The sequence below is a fragment of the Labeo rohita genome, chromosome 3 (assembly GCF_022985175.1).
Source record: "Labeo rohita strain BAU-BD-2019 chromosome 3, IGBB_LRoh.1.0, whole genome shotgun sequence".
Lineage (NCBI taxonomy): Eukaryota > Metazoa > Chordata > Actinopteri > Cypriniformes > Cyprinidae > Labeo > Labeo rohita.
The window spans coordinates 8,780,440-8,801,662 of NC_066871.1; the positions used below are offsets into that span (position 1 = coordinate 8,780,440).

Below are 21,223 nucleotides of genomic sequence, written 5' to 3' on the forward strand. Positions count from 1 at the left end.
ATCAGCGGCAAGCTGTTACCTATAAACACAAGCTGATAAATATCACCTGAACATCCAATTTAGAGCAAATAACAAATACTTAATTGATAATTGATCAATAAAAGAATTAAATGATTAAAACATAATAATTAATACTATGTGATTAGTGCAACAGCAATATATTTCACAATCTTTATTGCTTATTTTTACAAACCGAGGTAGAGAAACCCACTGATTTATGATCTAAACGTTTTGGTCAGGCATTGTTTTGGACAGACTCCTATAGAATCTCTAGCACACATGTATTCATGTTATAAATATGAGTAAGGACATAAATTTGAGTAAATATGTGACCCTTGACCACAAAAACAGTTGTAAGTAGCACGGGTATGTTTGTAGCAATAGATAGCAATACTTCATTGTATGGGTCAAAATGATTGCTTTTTCTTTTATGCCAAAAATCATTAGAATATTAAGTAAAGTTTATGTTCCATGAAGATATTTTGTAAATTTCCTAGCATAAATATATCAAATTAATTTCTGATTAGTAATATGCATCGCTAAGAGCTTTATTTGGATAACTTTAAAGGCAATTTTGTCAATATTTTGATTTTTTTTGCACTCTCAGATTACAGGTTTTTAAGTAGTTGTATCTCTGATAAATATTGTCCTATTCTAACAAACCATACATCACTGGAAAGCTTATTTAAATCTCAATTTAAAAAAAAAATAAAAAATCTGACTTGTTTTGTGGTCCAGGTTCACATATTGGAGTCTAATATTAAAAACAAATTTAGGTGTAGACCGTGTTTAAAATCAGAAATTGATGACTTTGCACTTTTATCAGGACCTTGAGGACAACACCTACATAACAGGAAATACCCTAATTGGCCACACAGGAGGCGGGGCTTCTGCAAATAGGCTCTTGTTTTAACCACAACCACATCCTTCATGTCATATTTTCGTCACAAGCTCTCTGACTGTGCATGTTGATCAGTAGATTGGCATTGTAAATGTCAAGACTTACGCAATGTACAACGGGTGTTTGATTGGGAACGGGATAATTTCATATTTCTATCCAGATTTGATATTTTGGTGAACAAGTTCAATGGGAATATTATCAAGGTAAGTTTTAAAATTTCTCTACTTCTTTTATAGGCACTTTCACTTACCTTCTTGAACTGAACAATATGTTGATTGTAGACTAAACTATATACGGTATGATGATTAAGAGGAAAAAACGTTAATACATTATTGTAATGTGTTTGTTCATTTTATATATTTAAAAATGTGTGTGTGTGTGGTATTTATTTTCTTACATTTTATTTTTTTTTCTTTATAATTTAAAACACAACATGTTAATTTGTTACACATTAATACACAAAAGCAGTACAATAACATATTTATTTTTATTGCAGTTTGCATGTGGGCTCTTTACAATGCATTTGAGTGGGGCTGACTGCAGATTCTTTCCCTCTTCCTCCATGATGGCTCTATGGCAAGCCATAGCCTTGCTTGTAATTTGTGGACTTGCTGAGTGCAGTAAGTTTACATTTATTGCAACATATCTAACAATCATCTTGTAAAACAAGTGCAGATGTAGTGTTTAAAAACGCCACCCTTAAAAGGATATATTTGCAACAGTTAATGCAGTTTAGCTGGTGTCCTTTGACCTATTCAGGTGTTGCTTTGAGAAGAAACGCTACCGTTTCTGTAGCTCGACTGACCACAATTCCTCTCACATCATTGTTTGCAGATGACGGCGTGTGCAGTGTGACCTGCACCACAGATTTTATCTCCATGCTGAACTGCTCGAATTCTGACTTGGGAGGAGCAGCTTCGTGTCATGTTGTGGCTAATTGCAGGTACAGATCTAGCACATCATGTGCTGAATTGACTCATTGTACTGAATCATTGTCTAGCCTGCTCTTACCCTTTTACCCTTCATTACCACTGACCAATGTGTTGTCTAATTGGCACATTTTCATGTTTTCCAGGGATGAATATTTATCTGGAAATGGTAGCTGTAGCATCAGCCCACCACAGTCATGGTGCACAATGGAGCCAGAAGATCTGGATATAATGTCCTTTGATACCAACTGCTCTATCATAGTAACACAAATGACCAAACAAGGCAATGTGGAGACCCCAACAGAGAGTCACTCTGAAGACATTGTTTTGTACAGATCTAGTACGTATTTAATTATTTACTTGATCAATTAATGTCAAATGTAAGGGCGTGGGTGGACAATGAAGACTTCAGGTCAGATTCAGGTCATTTTAGCAGCACGAAACAATGTTAAGCTGCTTTATGATGTAAACTGCAATTTTTTTTCATCAGACCAAACTATTTTAATATGTGACCCTGGACCACAAAACCAGTCTTAAGTAGCACATGTATATTTGTAGCAATAGGCAAAAATACATTTCATGGGCCAAAATTATCGATTTTTCTTTCATGCCAAAAATCATTATAATATAATGTATAATATATAATAATATAATATTATAATATAATATAATTTTTTTTTTTTTTTTTTTTTTTTTTTTTTTTTGCACCCTCAGATTCCTGATATTGTCGTCAAATATATTCCTATCATAACAAACCATACATCAGTGGGAAGCATATTAATCTCAGTTTCAAAAAATTGACCTTTGGTTTTGTGGTCCAGGGTCACATGTATATTGTTGTAAATATAAACACGCTAACCTTTGTTATTATAGTTCCAATGAATCGAAAGTCCTGAATGTTCACAAAAAAAATAGCTCACTTCTGTTTTGAAAAATAAGACGGATGAAGTGAGATCTAAGAAGTGAGAACACTCATGCTTAAAAATTTTGTAATTTAATAACGATTTTAGTATTTGAGATTTTTGTATCTTGATCATGTTCTCCAGCACGATTTGATCCAAAAAGCATCTTAAGCTTTAATGGAAGAAGAACATTTGACCATCTGTAAAAAGTCACATGATCAGTGACACAGGGAATGCAGAATTTGGTGTAAAATTTTAAAATGCTAAAACATTCTGGTTAACTTATAATTCTATAGCTTTATTGTGATTTCAGGCTTTTTGGACTCAACTGTAATTCAGCAGTCTCATATACTTGTGTACAATGCATTAACATTGGTTTTCTTTTTGTTTCATAGTTAAGCCAAAGCAACCTTTCAACCTAAACATTACAAAAACCGGTGTGGATTTCAACCTCACTTGGGATGTGGCTTATGCAGGTCAATTTCTCGGTACAAAATTAATGTACAGAGTACGATTACGAACTAAAAGCAACCTGGATACGGTAAAAAACCCAGTTTTTCTATATATATTTGGAAAGGAAAACCACGCTTACTTTGGATGTTTTTCTAAATGCAGTGTAATGCTGATTATTCCTCAGAATGGGCAAATTTACGACCTGCAGCAGAACCAGCAATCACTGGTTATCTTAAGTGAACACCTCAAGCCGGGAAGGCAGTATGTGGCAGACGTTCAGGTTGCAGTGCATCCTTCATGTTTTGAATCCATGTGGAGTGAATGGAGCAACAGCATTGAATGGACAACTGACTCTCCAGAGTCAGAACAGTATTATTTCCTACTGTTGGCACTTCCGGTTGTGGTGGTGGTGCTGCTTGTGTACAGTGTGAAATTGTAAGTATCAATCCTACTTGTTTTATTTGTGCAATATTTCACTTTTTTTCACCTCAGATATGCGTTAGTCTGAAATAAATGGCGTTCTCCGTACAAACTGTTTACTTGACAAAGTCAAAATTGAAATTGAGAAGTTTGCCTACTTATAAAGCCCATGAGGCACATTTAGGGAATTGCACAGAAGTCACTTTTTGGAATATGGAGAAGTGAAGCAAACTCAAAGCTTTCTCAATATGACTGTTACTTTATTTATGAGTCACAAGAGTCCCTTTATTATCTGTTAGTCATATGCCTGTATTAACCTTTCAAACTATCTAGATCGGTTCACTCATTCCTAAGAATCTTAAAGATAATGTACTGAGAAGCTAGCCCTGATATCCTACAAAGTAACAGGCTTAATAAAAGAATAAACGAGCGTGATCTTAAATTTCGATAGTGCCTCCTAAATGAGTTTTCCGGTAATCGGTATGACAACGCTTACCGTATATGAATAGTTTTTTCTCACCTCCTACGTTCATGAAAACCACAACAGCAGCAGATATGTTTTTGCAGACAGTCTATTTTCATGTAGGTCAAAAACTGGAGGAAGTCAGACCTACAAGCTCTGCGAGTGCATAAGCTTGACTGTTCTTATGACATCTGCTGTTTCCATTTCTCTTTCAGCTCATGTGTTCATAGCAGAATTTGCCTTGTTTTTGAAGTTTGCATAATTGAGGCTCTGAAAGCTGCTTTGCTTGTATAAAATGTCCTAAACATAAAGCTTGACTTGATGTGTCCTACAATAACAGCCTGTTAATGCATCCACCACGTCTTTTTGCATCTATAGAGGGGGCATCAAAAAGCTGTCCTTATGGCAACACATCCCAAGCCCTCACGAGTACTTCACACCACTCTACCATACATATCAAGGAGACTTTAAGGTATGTTTTCTTCTGTCTTTGAGCATATAAGCAGAAGTCTCTGCGTGCGTGTGCGAGCATGATAACGTCTTGTAAGGGGACTTTCATAAGTGCGACATGCTTAACCTCACTTGCAAGCGGGGAATGTGACATTTTTCAAATGAGTCAGTCTGTAGGGGCTTCAAAGGAACAGGAGGGCTCGCTTAACATTTGGCTAAGATTGTGTTGAATATGAAAACTGAAAGTATCAGTTTTCCCCTCTAATGGAAAGTACTATGAATTCAAACCCAAACTCTGATAAGGTGGGTAGTTATAAATAGTTGTTTTCAGCTAAAGGGGAATTTAGTGAATATTCCGCTGGGTAGGCTAGTGTGAGGTGAAAATACTACCCTTTATCACAGGTTCGACCTAACAAAAATAAGCTGCTGCTTGAGTTAGGCTATTTTTGTTCCTCAGAGAACGTTAATAGTAATAGCATTTCTGAACTTGAGGATTGCTCTTAAACTTAAGCGTTATGAAATGTGACAGTGTCGTGGCGCCACCAAACAGTTACTGAGGAAACGTGGCAGTTGTATGGTTTTTCACCTGTAATAAACACACATTCCAGTAGGGGTCAGTAACACGTTGCATTAACAACAGCGAGAGCTGTGCGTCATCAAATGGAAAGTTAAACCCATACATCTCAGAACGTCATCTTGATCAACTCTTTTAAATGATTCCAAAAGGATATACGTAACAATGTTATTTTCCATACTGTGACGAAACAGTAGAGGTGTCGTGGGATAAGTGTTTTGATCTGCTGTGAATAGTTCCGTGACACTCTAATTTTCCAGCGCCTCTTCATCCAAAATAGACTTCTCAGAATATACTACAAAATTAATGAAGTAATTAAACGTTTAATGTCATTTATTTTTTTTTTTGTGCAATTGTTCTGGTTAGCGTTCTGTGTGAACCAAACACCTGACAAATGTTGCTTTGTGATTCATTGCGACTTCGTGTTTTGAAGAGCTAACCATTCATAGGGATGAAAAGCATTTGATGAATGACTTTTTTTCTTTTCTTTTAATTAACACGTCTTTAAAAGTCAGGAAATGATGGTTACGATGATTACGGATGTCATTTACGTTATCTGCGAGTAGGCGTTGTTTGTGAAGAAGTGGTTTGATTTTAATCAGTGTTTTAGCAAGTTCATTTGCTGATTTAGAACTGCACACAGCTAAAGATTTGTAGTTTAAATATATGAAGTTTCTCTTTTAATGCTTCTATTCAGCAAGGATGCATTAAATTAATCAGAAGTCACATAAAGGGCATTCATAATTTTATAAAAGATTTCTTATAAAAAAAATATAAAAATGTATAATTTTATAATTAAAAATTTTATAACTTATAAAAAAATTCTGGCGCAAATGTTGATTTGAGCTTTTTATTCATCAAAGACTCCTGAGTCGATAACGGTTCACCAAAAAATTAAGCAGCACAACTATTAAATATCAATACTGATCATTTCTCAAGCAACAAATCATCATATGTGGCCTTGGATGACAAAACCAGTCTTAAGTAGCATGGGTATATTTGTAGTAATAGCCAAAAATACATTGTATAGGTCAAAACTATTGCCAAAAATCATTAGGATATTAAGTAAAGATCATGTTCCATGAAGACGTTTTGTACATTTTCTGCCATAAATATACAAAACTTCACTTTAAAGGTGATTTCTCTCAATATTTTGATGTTTTTGCACCCTTGGATTTCAGACTTTCAAATAGTTTTATCTCAGCCAAATATTGTCCTGTCCTTACAAACCCTAAACAAAATGGAAAGCTTGTTTATTCAGCTTTCAGATGATGTATAAATCTCATTTAAAAAAAAATTGACCCTTATTTTTGTGCTCGAGGGTCACATATTAGAATGATTTCTAATCATGTGACACTTAAAACTGAAAATTCAGCTTTGAAATCACAGGAGTAAATTACAATTTGTTCAAATAAAAAAAACTGTTTATGTAAATTCTAGTAATATTTCACATTATTACAGTTTTTACTGTGTTTTTGATTAAATGCAGCCTTGGTGAGCACAAGACTTCTTTAAAAAACATTAAAAAGTCTCGACACTTTTTCTAAATGAACATGTTTTTAAGAATTCAAATGTGTTTGTATGTTTGAGGAGGGGCATAGAGTAATTTATTTACAAGATCTCCTTGTGTTTTATTGCAGAGATGGGTCGGACCAGTCCTGACCTTCAACAGCTTTGATGTCCTTGAGAAGAGCACCACTTTGCAGGTGCTTTGTGAGAAGCAGCAGAACGAAGGCTCAGAGGAGCCTGCTAACAACAGGAGCGCCGAGCGGGACTTTGGTCCGGCGGGTCAAAACTCATCTAAACTCTACTTCCTCGGAAGCAACAGTCACGGCATCGCACACTCCGGCGGCCACATATCGATGGACACCGTTACAGTGTCCGGTCAGGAGGGCGTCATGGCCGACTGGTCTGGTGACAGTCACAGACGGAGCCTAGAGGACTTCCTCAACGGCAAAGACGCCAATCAGAGAGCGGCTGAGATCGATGACAGGCAGCCTCTTGTACCTAACGGCAGGAGGAGTTTACAGGGTTCAGACTTTGACGACTGGCATCTACAGGAGCACGACCTGGAGAACATTGAGCAGGTCTCACTGGACTCCTACAGCTCTAATGAGCAGTCCGATGACGGTTATCCACAAATGGGATTGGATTTGGACACCATAGACAGTGGATTTCTTGAGTCGGACTGTTCAAGCCCGTCCGCGTTCGACGGGAACGAGCAGATAGAGACTTCATCGCTGGATGGCGTGGGACGTTCCCATTCAAATTATGTCAAACAGTGGGTGGCTTTTACATCAGTTCAAGTTGATGCCCACACCACTGAAAAGTAGCTGCTCATGGGAGTTTCTATAGCTACGCCAATCTAAATACTGAATAATAGACAACAGAAAGTGAAAGCATCTACAAAACGTATAAAGACTTCAACTTGCTCACATGTGAGCTGTTTCTTGTTACACTGAACTGTATTTGTGGCATAAATAGACTCATTAGACATGAGCTGTGTCATCATTCACAGGACATTGGTCTACATTAAGACTTCAGGACAGTATAAATGGCTGCATCTCAATTTGCATACTATCATTCCTTTAGGCCTGTAGACTTTAGTCAGGTCAGTGCCATATATGACAGGACTGAAAACAAAGCTGTGAGAGACTGAATTACAGTGCGTTCCAAGAATTATACTGTTGTTCAGGCAACAAAGCCTCTTTATAAAGAAACTTTCAGTTGACAAAAACTCTAAAATGTGTTTGTAAGTTGTGAAAAAGAGCTGACCTAGGAGCTTTATGCAGTGCCTGACACTGTAAATATTGTAAGTCTATCCTTCACAGCCTTGTTTTCATCCGTGTTAAATTCAATATGGCGTATAACCTGAACAAGTTCTGTAGCCAGAGGTTGTGCTACTAATTATGATTGCCTGTCACTCTAATGGACTGGGTTGTACTTTTTCTGTCATGCTCTATTTTTATATTACAGTAAAATATTGTAACACTCAATATTTTTAAGGTGACTTTGTCACACAAACTACAAAAAAAAACATGTTACTTTTTAAATCCTACTTTTCCTAGTCAGTTTTGAATTTTTAAACCTTTTCTCCTTTTTCCTTCTAATAACTATGAAAGGTCATTTTCGGTTAAGAGTAAAAAAAAATGGCAGCGGCTATTTGCGATGGAGGCTATTTACACTAAATGAAAATGGCATACTTTCTTAATGATGCATGCTATTTACACTAAGTGCAAATAGCTATAGACTCTGTTTACACTGTTAAAATGGCAGGATTTTCTGCTATTTGTAATACTTATTGCAAATAGAGGCAATTATCTGCACTTCAGTATTATAAAACAGTATGCAATAATACCGTATTGAGTGCAAATTATAGTTTTAATTCAAATTATTATTTGGATGCTGCCTTATATTGGGACAATAAGGTCTTCCTACACCCACCCTAGACCTACCCGATACTTTATTTTCAAATTATTTCCTTTATTTTTATTGAAAATAAATGCCTTTCCGATATGATGTAAGATTTGAAAAGGGAGAATAAAACTCACCTATCGGCAGATTCGAACCCTGGTCGATCGTGTCAAAAAGACTACTGCGTGCACTGTATCGTATGCGCTACTGGAGCTGATGTTCCCAATCACACGTTGGTGGGTGGAGTTAGTGTAAATAGCCTCTGCCAACAAGACAGGCTGTTTGCACTTGGTGTAAATAGACACTCTGAAAAAAATAATCTATTTAGTAATTGTGAGAAAGTTTAAAATAAGAAATATAATTATATTTTAAGATGTATGGTATTACAGCTGTGAGATAAGTGGTCACAAGAAATAAAGTCAAAATTACAAGAAATAACATGTCAGAGTAAAAACCAATACATAAAAGATAATTATGACTATTTATAGCTCAAAGCCAGACCCATAAAATTTACAAATGGCTGTGCCCAGTCTTACACAAAAAATAAAGTGTCCACAACGGACATGATCGTTGTCGTGCCATGCCACAACAGCTTTGGGAGCCTTTCATCATTGGACGCAACAAAGCACTTGTTGCAAATCGTTTGAACTTTGTGTCAGTACATCATAAAAATTTAACACGCAATTTACATTACGTAATGTGTAAATTCGGTGTTAACACATTAGTACTACACGTTTTGGCCCTGACAGCCTTCCATAACATTTTGGCCCTAACGGCCTTCCATAGCTGTCAGGCATCCAACGTAGATGGCAAGCATCACTGATTATAATGAGTTCTATAGTATTTTGTCTGCTCGCGTCCGGTGTGGACATGGTGTAACGATAACGTTATAGAGGAACAAAATTATTCAAATTACTTTCAGACTGATATTTCCCAGTTGATGCACAATAAAAACATTGACAGCCATGGTGCTTTAACAAACTCAAACATTTAAAAGACAAAATTGCAGTGTGCGTTTATAAAAGAAACAACGTTATCATGTGTGGGTTGTGGATGCTAATATAAGTTAGCATTCTAGGTATCTTCATAGTTAGCGTACTTGGTGTAAACGACAGAAAAGACTTTGAATTATTTGTCATTATGCATTTGCAAATTTGCCAAATTATGGTCAACACAAGCACATTTAGTATGCAAGAGTAAAATTAGGGCGTACCAATTTATAGCCCATTGAAATGAACATGCAAAATGTACCTGGGTGTTTACAATGTCAGGTAATTTGTGCATTTTTTTTGAGCTAATTCAACATTTTGGTCACTGAAAACCCATACTGATCAACTAATATTCTGACTATTTGCAGGTTGTGTAAATGTTTGGAACCTAAGATAAGTAATGAATTTAGCTACATGCTAGCATGATCAGTACATGACAGGGGTCTGTGGTGATTTTATGATGTGGTCATATGTCTCAGTACTGACGTACCATCTCATCAGCAGCTCTGTACTTTCCCAGCAGCAGTGGAAGTACATTTTTTTAGCAAGTAGCAAACGTATGGGACATGAGGTGCGAGCAGTGTTTATGTACTGATAATCTAATGATGTACATGTTTTGTGACTATTTTGCGTGAGAAAGGCATGAGCTGTGCAGTTCTTCTGTCATTGCACACAATGCTGCAGTTATCTGAGTTTGCTCAGAGCAAGATAAGGCACGGTTCAGACGGATCTACAAAATGCCAGCCACCTGATAATACTACGGGTATTTCTACATATCAGATCTTTTGTACAAATCATTAGCTCAGCATATAGACTATATATATATATATATATATATATATATATATATATATATATACATTTTTGTCAAGTGCTTTTTAACCTATTCATTTTTTTTTTCATTAATGCTCTTATTTTCATGAAATGCACTTTATTTTAATGATCTGATTATTTATTATTAAGGAAGTTGACACTTTGATCTTTAGAGGTGATTACAGACTTTATGCACAACTAGAGTGGAGGGTTTGAACGCAAACTTACATTACCATACCACCTTATTACTGTACAATGTGTTTGGTTTAAAAGCTATACACTGTAAAAAAACAATTAGTTAAAATTCCTTAAAATTTTAAGTTCAGTCAACTCAAAAAAATGTTTGTCAACTTGAAATGTTAAGTTTTACTAAGTGACAACTTAGATATTTGAGTTGATTCGACTCACAATTTTAAGACAGCCGGGTAACAACCACAACTTTTAAGTTTAACAAACCAGTTTTTTGTTTAGTCAACTCGAATATCTAAGCTGAACAACTTAACATTTCAAGTTGACTAAACTTATTTGATTTGACTGAACTTAAAATTTTAAGGCAGCAGGGTTACAAATTATTTTAAGTTGACTCAACAAACTGTATTTTTACAGTGATACAGACAAGTAAGTACATTGTACAAATTTTCTCCAGTTTCAACTTAAAAACTTAAGTTCAGCAGCTGCCTTAAAATTTGAAGTTAAATCAATTTAAAAGTACAATCATTTCAACTCACTACAATAAGATGTTTAAATGACTTTGTAAATTTGTAAAATTTGTATAGCCACATTTGTGGCCTTACTTTTCGAACTGTATATGTAGAAGCACTCTAAAATTTTTCTACAACATCAAGTGGAAGATGAAAAAAGACACCATGACATATAGTAGGAAGCCACAAATACAAGTTCATATTTCCAACTTTCAGTCTTTGCTAAATGTCAGCTGCAGTCATTTATAGAATCAGTCACACATGGGGGAAAGTCACGTAGAGATGTTTTTAACTGGAAATGTTACATATGTACATAATTTAGTATAATAAAAAGATAAGAGGTATATATTTAGGCCTGTTCAAATCACAATCAATGTATTTGAATTCTTCTGTCGCAATGTGAGGAAACTTTCTCCTTGCAAAACTGTTTAAAAATCTCCTAAGCAAATGTGTTTACCTGCGAATTCTAATTTATTGTGAGAGTTTACCGTGTGATTCTATTCGTGATGTTTGTTGAAGTTTGAACCTCAAGATGCCATCTTCACTAATGAGAGATTTTCAGATAATATTGAGGTTAAGACCTCCTACATAAACAGGAACTTCTGTGTATATAAAGCCAACTTGATGCCCTTCAGCGCCTTAGACTTCAACTTTCATGACATTATGTAATATATCTCTAAAGCTTCAGAATAAACTTGGTGAGTCGATATGTGTCTCCTTTCAAATTTATAATACGTACTTGATTTTTAAGCATCTTGTGCTTGTTTTAACTTGCGCTGTTTATTTTCACTGAACGCATTAAATTTGAGAATGAACATCTGATTTTGATCACTTGAACGGAACCTGAGGGGCTTTTATATCAAAGGCATTTCTTTATCAGTTTAGTAAAATGAATCGCCATTGTATTTCTCATTTGTAAGTCACCTTTGAATGAATAAATGTTGAATGAATAGTTGTTGCAGTTATGCGTAACATTTCATATCTCGTCAGTGGCATGTGCTGAGTTGTGTGAATTCCAGCCAAACTGAAGACAAGAATAATGAGCCGCACTGGAATTTTCTACATTTTCCTGGCTTTTTCAGTGCAGCCTAAAGCTTCTTCACAGGGTAAAACATGTTTCTTAAACCTGCAGTTTCAGTTACTGTACTTCCAAAAATGTATGACCATTTCCATTTCATCTCCGACAAAGGGCTCAACTGTGTGACAGATTACTGCAAAACCATCAGCTGCTCTTTAAAACAAGCAGTCACATCTTCTAAAAACATATACTGGCTGGAAGCTCGACTGATCTCTGATAAAGAAGAGTAAGCATGCTCCAGTTATTGTCTTTTTAGTTCTTCATACAGTGTTTTTTTTTTTTTTATTCAAATAGTTGTATGCATTAGTTGTGTAGTTGTATGCAAGATTTCCCCAAACATGGATTTCTACACACAGGACGAGCAGATGCCAACTTCAGAAAGTACATGAAGATCACATCTGCAATATTACAGTAAAATCAGACTTCAAGAGTCATCAGAAATATTCAATAACACTTTATTATTTGGAAAACGGAACTGAGAATTCTCTGTTGAATGCTTCTTTTAGGCCAGTAAAAAACAGTGAGTAGATTTTTGTGGAATCGAAGAAAAAAACATGCTTTACACACTTTATATTTCACATACATGAAGCTTCTCTCTTTTCTCAGTTAAACCGAAAACGCCATTTAATCTGACGTTACAACGTGCAAACGGAACGTATCATTTCTTTTGGAAGAATGGATATGAAGATCATATGTACCGAGCTGTTCTACCCATCACATACGAATTCAAGTACTACAAAGATGGAGACAATACAAGTGTAAGATTGATTATAATGACGATTCAATTCTGATTGTCCGCCATTCACAGGGCATGTTCTTAGAGAACATCCTCTGTTTCACCCACATCAAAGACATTTATATAACACCATCTATCTGTGTAATCCTGTTTTGAAAATGAATGTTTTCTATGAATGGGTTAACATTAATGCTTCTTGTTTTTGAAGGTCGTTCCACAAGGCAAAGAAATGATTCCGATTGATGAAAAGTGGTTTGATCCGAGCACTGCATACACTGCGGAGGTGAGGAGTAAAATTAATGGAGGAGACTACATAGGAACATGGAGTGACTGGAGCAACGCAGTGAAATGGAAAACAGCAGGTGAACACTGTGGTGGCTTTACCTTTACACTTGCACATACTTGATGAAATTCTGTCATTAATTACTCACCTTCATGTCGTTCCAAACCTTGAAGGTTAAGATTGTAAATTAAGATATTTTTGATGAAATCTAAGAGGTTTCTGGCCCTGCATAGACACTTAGACAGCAACGCAACTGACACGTTCAAGACCCAATTTTTTGAAGCTGCAAGAATACTTCTTCCAAAAAGAACTACTTTATACAACAATTTCTTCTCTGCCAGGCATCACATGGACTGTTTTAACAATATCCTTACTACCTTTCTTGGCAATAAAACTTAAGTTGCGCTGTTGTCTGTACAGGCTCAGAAAGCTCTTGGATTTCAGCAAAAATATCTTAGTTTGTATTCCGAAAAAGAACGAAGCTCTTACAGGTTTGGAACGACATGAGGGTGACAGTTGACAGTTGACAGTTTTTTTTGTTGTTGTTTTTTTTTTTTTTTCATTTTTGGGTGAATAATTCTTTTATTCTATGATTGCTTGCTGATTCTTTTTTCTCCAATTTTTTCTCCAATTTTAATCCTCAATCTCCCTCTTCTGGAAAATGACAAGGACAAGATGAGGCCAATCAAGTCAGAAAGATTACCATTGGAATGTTTTCAATGGTTGGACTTTTAATTCTGCTTATGTGCGTTTCTGCTACAAGGTAATTGTTTATTCATATTGCAGGATATTTTTATTGTGCAGTTATGCAAAACATCGGAAAAATATACAGATGTAATGAGCAACTCCGGTGTCGCAGGAAAGTTAACTGGAAATAGAATACGATATTTGTGCGTTACAGATTTCAGATGAAAAAAAATCCATGGGTGCCAACACCAGCAACGTACTTCCAGCCACTTTATCAAAATTACCAAGGCAATTTTCAGGTAATATTTCACACTTCAAATAGACCGGGGTTTCATAACCGAGGGTTTAAACCCTTTGGGGTTTCACGAATTGACTGTAAGGGGCTTATGTGAAATTGGGTACTTCAGAATGATCATTCTAATATGCTGATTTTATTTTTTTATTTTTCGCTTAGTTATTATCAATTAATGTGCTCAAATATTAATAATGGTTGTTATTACTATCAATGTTGAACACAGCTGCTTAATATTTTTGTGGAAACCATTCCCAGAATTAATTCCTTAAAAAAAAAAAATATATATATATATATATATATATATATATATATTCAGCAGCACTGTTTTCAACACTGATAATACTACTAAATATTTCTTGAAATGCAAATCAGCATATTATAATGATTTCTGAAGGATCATGTGATACTGAAGACTGGAGTAATGATGCTGAAAAATCAGCTTTGATCACAGGAATAACTTACATTTTATTCTTATAGAAAACAGTTAATTTAATTTGTAACAATCAGGGGTGCACATACGTTTTTCAGTCTGGTTTTCATGAAAGCACCTGGAGATTTGGTTTGGTGCTCACACTGCACATAGTGTAACCCAATAAATATAACTATAAATAAAAAAATAAAGTGTGATAATACTATTATTAATAATGCTAATACTAATAAGTAATATACTACTATTAAATAAAAACCCAATTACTGTATAGTATGCTTAAAAATAATATGCTAATATGCACTTTTAACTTTTTAAAATTAATTTTTAAAACCTAAAATCAGCAAGCTATTATTTTGGCGGGTTGTGCCCATTTTCGACCCCTGCCAAATTATTACCCCATCTCGTTGAAATCACTACCTGATTTGCCTAACCCTAACCCCACCCCTAATCCTAACCCCTCCACCACACCTAACCTAAACCTACCAATACTAGGGGGGTAGTAATCTGGCAGGGATCAGAATTTGCCATAACACCGGCAAGTAAGTAGGTATATGCGCTGCCGAATGTGTTGCCAAGTCCGCGATTTTACAGCGGAATCGGGCTACTTTAACGCTTTTGCCACGGGTTGTTTTTCATGTCCGTGGGTTGAAGCGACCCAAAAAATGTTATATTCATCCACTGGAATGCGAATTTTACTAGGAAAACCCCACCCAAAAACGTATATTATATGCCGACAAACGTGATTTTTAACAGGGGTTCCCCTCGAAAGGAGACTGGGCTAGTTTTCAGTAGCAATTCGGCAGATTTTGTTTTAAAAACCTGGCAACCCTGGAAGACCTTAAGTGAATGAAATGTCACAGTTTTGCATTGTGCCTAGATTTATGCTTTCAATTTGAATTGAAATCTTACACAGTACACAGTTAGTCGATCTAAAACGGTGATTGTGCATTAACAGCTGTCAGTCAGCTGTACACAAATGGGCAGTCTGAACTTATTTATGCAGTGCATTTTTTTATGCAGTAGGTAAATAAGTTATGCACACCCCTGGTAATAATATATAATGTGATTGTGTACGATATATTCATATATTCATATCCTGTTATGTTTGTCCTTTTTCCCCATAAGTGTTGGGTTTTGGCAAAAAGTCCTTTACAAGATTTTCACGTTATGGAAGACTTTTCAACAATTGACAAGATTTCCGAGGTCATAACTACACTACAGGATCAGGCAGAGAAAACGGGCATGTATCCCACAGGACAGTGCCACACACCCTATGTGGGCCCCACAACTGAGATCTGGGCCCCACGCCAAATGCCTGATACGTGCAGCGAGACGAGCATCCCATGTGAAGATTTCTCTTTTTTCTGCGAAGAGTTGCCTGGTGAAGTGGGCAACTTAATCCAGTCTCTGAACGTGGCGTGTCTGAGTGGGGATGGTCTGTCACTGGAGGACTTGACTCTTAATCTGGAGTGTCTTGAGGACTGTGAGGCTTCTGAGGCACCGGTTATCATTAACCCAGTTCCTGTGTGTTTCAAACAAGACTACTGCACTCTCACCAACACTCCCACAGGCCCCGTTCCCACCTTCAACAGAGATGTAGAGCAGGACGAAAACACCTCCAGTGAATAAATCCAGGAAGTCATTATCAAATCAAATCACCTTAATTATATACCGCCTTTAACAATACAGAATTGTGACAAGGCGGCTGTACAGTATTAAATAGGAAATAGTACATCAACAATGCAAAGGGCAACAGTAAACACTCAATTTTCAGGTAAAGGTAGTTAATCAAATACAACAAAATAAAATACAATATTGTGTGAAGATAAAGTGAAGATAAAGTGTCCCCAACTAAGAAAGCCAGAGGCGACAGCGGCAAGGAACCAAAACTCCATCGGTGACAAATGGAGAAAAAAACCTTGGGAGAAACCAGGCTCAATCGGGGGGCCAGTTCTCCTCTGGCCAGACACAGAGGACTCGCCAGGTCCCGTGGTCCTGTGCCGATAGCCGTCTAGGTGACGAGGTCTTCACTGGGGCATCCGTCTCTGGGGCTCATCTAGTCGATGTGGTCTCCGCTGACATTCAGTGCTGTAGAGGTCGTCTCTAGGTGCTGATCCACCGTCTGGGCTAGGTACGGACTGGATCCGGAGGACTGCAATGACCATCTAATCTGGATACGGACTGGATCTGGTGGTTAAGGTGACCTCGGAATAAGAAAGAAACAGACTCGTGTGGAATTGGAATAAGAAAGAAACAATGAGTGGAATTGTTCCCCAGGAGATCTATAGGACACTATCTGATGCGATACTGTAATTAACGGCTGCATGGTGACAATTTTGTCTCTAATAGTATCGATCTTGGAAGTAAAGTAATTCAAAAAGTCATTACTGCTTTGCTGATTGTTCTTTATTTTTTGTTAACTTAGCCACTGTATTGAATAAATACCTAGGGTTATGTTTGTTATCTTCTAAAAGAGTCGAAAAGTAATCAGATCTTGACGATTTTAATGCTTTCCTATACGTTAGGGTACATTCACGCCAAGCAGTACGAAAAACCTCTAATTTTGTTTTCCTCCAGCTGCGCTCCACTTTCCGGGCTGCTCTCTTTAGGGCGCGAGTGTGCTCGTTATACCACGGGGTCGGACTGTTTTCCTTAATCTTTCTTAGGCGCAGAGGAGCGACCGTATCTAGAGTCCTGGAAAAGAGAGAGTCAATAGTTTCTGTTACATCATCAAGTTTTTCTGAGCTGTTGGACATGCTGAGGAATTCAGATAAGTCAGGAAGATTACTCAGAAAGCAGTCTTTTGTAGTAGAAGTGATGGTTCTACCATACTTGTAATAAGGAGCTGGATTTACAGTTTTATTTATCTGGAGTATACACAAGACTAGATAATGATCAGAGATATCATCACTTTGCTGCAGAATCTCAACGGCATCGACATCAATTCCATGTGACAGTATTAAGTCTAGAGTATGATTTCAACAATGAGTGGGACCTGACACGTGTTGTCTAAGTCCAATAGAATTTAAAATGTCTGTAAATGCTGCTCCCAGTGCATCGATTTCATTATCGACATGGATGTTAAAGTCACCTACTATTAAGACCTTATCTGTAGCTAACACCAGCTCAGATATAAAATCAGCGAATTCTTTAAGAAAATCTGTATGGTGCCCTGGTGGCCTGTATACAGTAGCAAGTATAAACGTCATGAGGGATTTATCATTAACACTTGTTTCTCTGGATAATGTTACATGAAGAACCATTACTTCAAACGAGTTATACTTGAAGCCCGTTCTCTGAGAAACACTGAAAATATTGTTATAAATTGTAGAAACACCTCCCCCTTTACCTTTTAGACGTGGCTCATGTTTATAACAGTAATCACGAGGGGTAGACTCGTTTAAGATAATGTAATCATCTGGTTTTAGCCAGGTTTCTGTCAAACATAGCAGAAACATATAGAAAAGTAAAAGTGAATGGCAAGCTAACCGGCTAACACACTGCAGGCACACTGCACTCACGGGTGTAGAATAAAAACGAGCGATCAACGAGAGCGAGGGAAAAAAGGAGAGCGGTAGTAGACGTGAATAGAGGCGTGAGTGGGAATGCAAATGGCAGGCTAACCAGCAAACGGAATGCTAACACACAGCATGGCCTTGCACTCCCGGTTATAGAATAAAAGCGAACGATTAGTTTGATGGATAATATCAGAAATCTGGTGGGAAAAAGCTATATTTTATCACTTTAAACAACAGAAAGTAATAGTAAAATAGAGATTTCTTCAGATAAATGAGACTCCAGGGAGCTACAAACGCACACCACTCTGCAACACGACACCGGAAACGACCAAACCGGAAACCAGGACACGACAGACATCTGTAAATATGTGGACATTCTGAATTGATATCAACTGCTGATCATTTATTCACTTTTGAAGTCTTAATGTATATAATTTACGTTGAATAACAAAATAAAAAAGACTTTTTCAAATAACGTAAACAAGACATTCTTATACGTCAATGAAAACAAGTTGCCCGGTGGTGAGTATACTCTATACTGGCTTGTTTCAAGTGAGGTTTGATTTTTTGTGTACACTGATTATATGCTTCTGTGTTTTTCTTTTCTTTCATTCGTTAAGTAACATTAGTGTTGAATATATTTCTATTTGTGACATTTGTAATGAGAAGAACATTAAAATAGTGTGCATTTTATGCGGTTAGGCCTGTTAAAGCCAGACCTGAACTGACTGCAATTTCGAATAATGAATCACACTTGTCTGTTTGGCAGTCTGATAGACGGGTCCAGGTTTGGTGGATGCCAAAAGAACTGCCTGACCTCATTGTGCCACCTGTACAGGATGGTATGGGGCTGTTTTTCAGGGGTTGAGCTAGGCCTCTTACTTCCAGTGAAAGGAAATAATGCTTCAGCATACCAAGACAATTTGGACAATGCTGTGCTAAGAACAGTTTGGGTAAACCCTTATCTGCATGTGCCCCTGTGCACAAAGTAAGGTCCATAAAGACATAGTTGGTTGAGTTAGAACACTTTTGGGATAAACTGGAATGGATATTGTGAGCTAGACTTTCTCATTCAACATCAGTGCCTGACCTCACAAATGCTCTACTGGATGAATGGGCAAAAATTCACACAGAAACACTCCAAAATCATCTTTCAAAGAGTGGAAACTGCTATAGCTGTAACAGGGAAGACAAACTCTGTTTTAATGTCTGTGCATTTAGAATAATATATCTTTACCAGGGTAAACTTCTAGATACATATAGGAGAGCATAGATGGATAGATAGACAGACAGATGACAGTCAAATAAATAAATAAATACATGAATTAATAGCCTACATAAATAAGAAAGTAACTGTAAATAAACTTAAACTTCTATAGAGGTCAAATATAATGCATATATAATTATATAGCTGCTATATAAATGTATAAATGTTATATAAAATATAGCTCATATGAAAAAAGTCATTATGTAGCAAGCCTTTTTTTATCACTGTTATAGCGCCAGCTGTGGTCCGATCTCCTTAAACTTAGCATGTTTGTTTAAAATCACTTGTCACATGTGCTCACCAGTTTTCCTTTAGGCTTTATAGGATTTTGAGTCAATTTGGACAGGCCCCTTTTCTAAACGACCCTGTTATAGCTTCCCAAAGGGTAAATTTCAACTTTTTTTTTTTTTGTGATAATTATTGACCTAGACTCCTCTGGAATGAGGAGTTCTGTCATATGATACGAATATCGTACATATGTGCGAAAAACAGTGCAATGCACAATCGTTTATGCTCTTGAATAATGCAATATTGACTCCCAGTGGCTGATTTCTTTCAAACTTCTCACAGACCTTTGGGGCTGCAAGTTAAACAGGACCACCAAGTTTTGTTCTGATCAGCCTCTGTTAACCTTGTACGACTAACGCTTTGGTCTGCACGATCAGTTTTACATGGAGATCGCTGATCCGTGACCGGTCTAACAATTACAATAGGATTTCTTGAACCCTAATAAATCAGTCAATAAATAATCAGAAAAATATCTATAGAGGTAATGAATGAATGAATAGTGTACATAAATAATAAAGTATCAATAAATCAACTTTAAGAGAGTAAACTTCTACAGAGGTACATGGGAGAGTGTAGAAAACCCTGCTGGAAAATAATAAGAATAATAAAAATAATAAAACAGATAAAACCAGCCTAAGCTGGAAGTAGTTGGGGTTTAGGGGTTAGAGGGGTTTTGGCCACTTCCTTGGCTGGTCAGGCTAGTTTTAGCTGGTTGTTCCAGCTGGTCTCCCATCCTGACCAGCTAAGGAAGTGGCCAAAATCCCTCTAAAACCAGCCTGCTGACCAGCTAAGGATAGGCTGGTTTTAGCTGTTTTTTTCAACAGGGAAATAAATAAATAAACTTTAAGAGGGTAAACTTCTATAGAGGTAAATGGGAGAGAGTAATAAATAAATAAATATATAATGAAAGTAACCATGCATAAACTTAAACTTCTGTAGAGATGAATGGGAGAGAGTAATAAATAAAACTCTAAGAGAGTGAACTCCTATAAAGGTAGATGGGATAGAGAGAGAGAGAGAGAGAGAGAGAGAGAGAGAGAGAGAGAGAGAGAGAGAGAGAGAGAGAGAGAGAAATAAATAAAATTTAAGAGGGTAAACTTCTATAGAGGTAAATGGGGGAGAGAGAGAGAGAAAGAGAGAGAGAGAGAGAGAAATTAATTAATTAATTAATTAAACTTTAAGAGAGTGAACTTCTAAAGAGGTAAATGGGAGAGAGAGAGAGAGAGAGAGAGATAAATAAATAAATAAATAAATAAACTTTAAAAGAGTGAACTTCTATAGAGGTAAATGGGAGAGAGATAAATAAATAAATAAATAAAACTAAGAGAGTGAACTTCTATAGAGGTAAATGGGAGAGAGAGATAAATAAATAAATAAATAAATAAATACATAAATAAAATTAAGAGAGTGAACTTTTATAGAGGTAAATGGGAGAGAGAAAGAGATAAACAAATAAATAAATAAATAAATAAATAAATAAATAAACTTTAAAAGAGTGAACTTCTATAGAGGTAAATGGGAGAGAGATAAATAAATAAATAAATAAATAAATAAATAAATAAATAAATAAGAGAGTGAACTTTTATAGAGGTAAATGGGAGAGAGAGAGAGATAAATAAATAAATAAATAAA

The 21,223-nt window shown here is 36.3% G+C and overlaps 2 protein-coding genes across 3 annotated transcripts; both read left to right on the plus strand.

Moving 5' to 3' along the window:
• The first annotated feature begins 204 nt into the window (after positions 1–204).
• il21r.1 (interleukin 21 receptor, tandem duplicate 1) lies at positions 205–8,301 on the plus strand. Of its 2 annotated transcripts, XM_051105663.1 has the most exons (9): positions 205–302; positions 827–1,104; positions 1,398–1,521; positions 1,736–1,844; positions 1,977–2,170; positions 3,128–3,273; positions 3,370–3,620; positions 4,447–4,540; positions 6,733–8,301. In XM_051105663.1, the coding sequence occupies exons 3-9, from the start codon at positions 1,419–1,421 to the stop codon at positions 7,423–7,425; spliced, it is 1,590 nt and encodes a 529-aa protein (XP_050961620.1). In that variant the 5' UTR covers positions 205–302; positions 827–1,104; positions 1,398–1,418; the 3' UTR covers positions 7,426–8,301. The 2 variants fall into 2 exon arrangements, with proteins under 2 accessions (XP_050961620.1, XP_050961621.1); XM_051105664.1 differs by lacking the exon at positions 205–302 and having other exon boundaries at positions 821–1,104.
• Positions 8,302–10,421: 2,120 nt separating this feature from the next.
• On the plus strand, positions 10,422–16,383 carry il21r.2 (interleukin 21 receptor, tandem duplicate 2). Its single transcript, XM_051105665.1, has 9 exons — positions 10,422–11,707; positions 12,000–12,115; positions 12,199–12,313; positions 12,444–12,607; positions 12,694–12,845; positions 13,032–13,185; positions 13,776–13,869; positions 14,008–14,092; positions 15,644–16,383. The coding sequence occupies exons 2-9, from the start codon at positions 12,049–12,051 to the stop codon at positions 16,145–16,147; spliced, it is 1,335 nt and encodes a 444-aa protein (XP_050961622.1). The 5' UTR covers positions 10,422–11,707; positions 12,000–12,048; the 3' UTR covers positions 16,148–16,383.
• The last annotated feature ends 4,840 nt before the right edge of the window (positions 16,384–21,223 follow it).

What these genes read in the sequence shown, in the direction of transcription:
- il21r.1 (XM_051105663.1), top strand. Translation starts at nt 1,419, where the DNA reads ATGCATTTGAGTGGGGCTGACTGCAGATTCTTTCCCTCTTCCTCCATG. An exon ending in CATTGTTTTGTACAGATCTA is followed by an intron (nt 2,171 to 3,127) that starts GTACGTATTTAA and finishes TTTGTTTCATAG; the next exon opens with TTAAGCCAAAGCAACCTTTC. An exon ending in CATATCAAGGAGACTTTAAG is followed by an intron (nt 4,541 to 6,732) that starts GTATGTTTTCTT and finishes GTTTTATTGCAG; the next exon opens with AGATGGGTCGGACCAGTCCT.
- il21r.2 (XM_051105665.1), top strand. Translation starts at nt 12,049, where the DNA reads ATGAGCCGCACTGGAATTTTCTACATTTTCCTGGCTTTTTCAGTGCAG. An exon ending in AGTGAAATGGAAAACAGCAG is followed by an intron (nt 13,186 to 13,775) that starts GTGAACACTGTG and finishes GAAAATGACAAG; the next exon opens with GACAAGATGAGGCCAATCAA. An exon ending in ATTACCAAGGCAATTTTCAG is followed by an intron (nt 14,093 to 15,643) that starts GTAATATTTCAC and finishes TTTCCCCATAAG; the next exon opens with TGTTGGGTTTTGGCAAAAAG.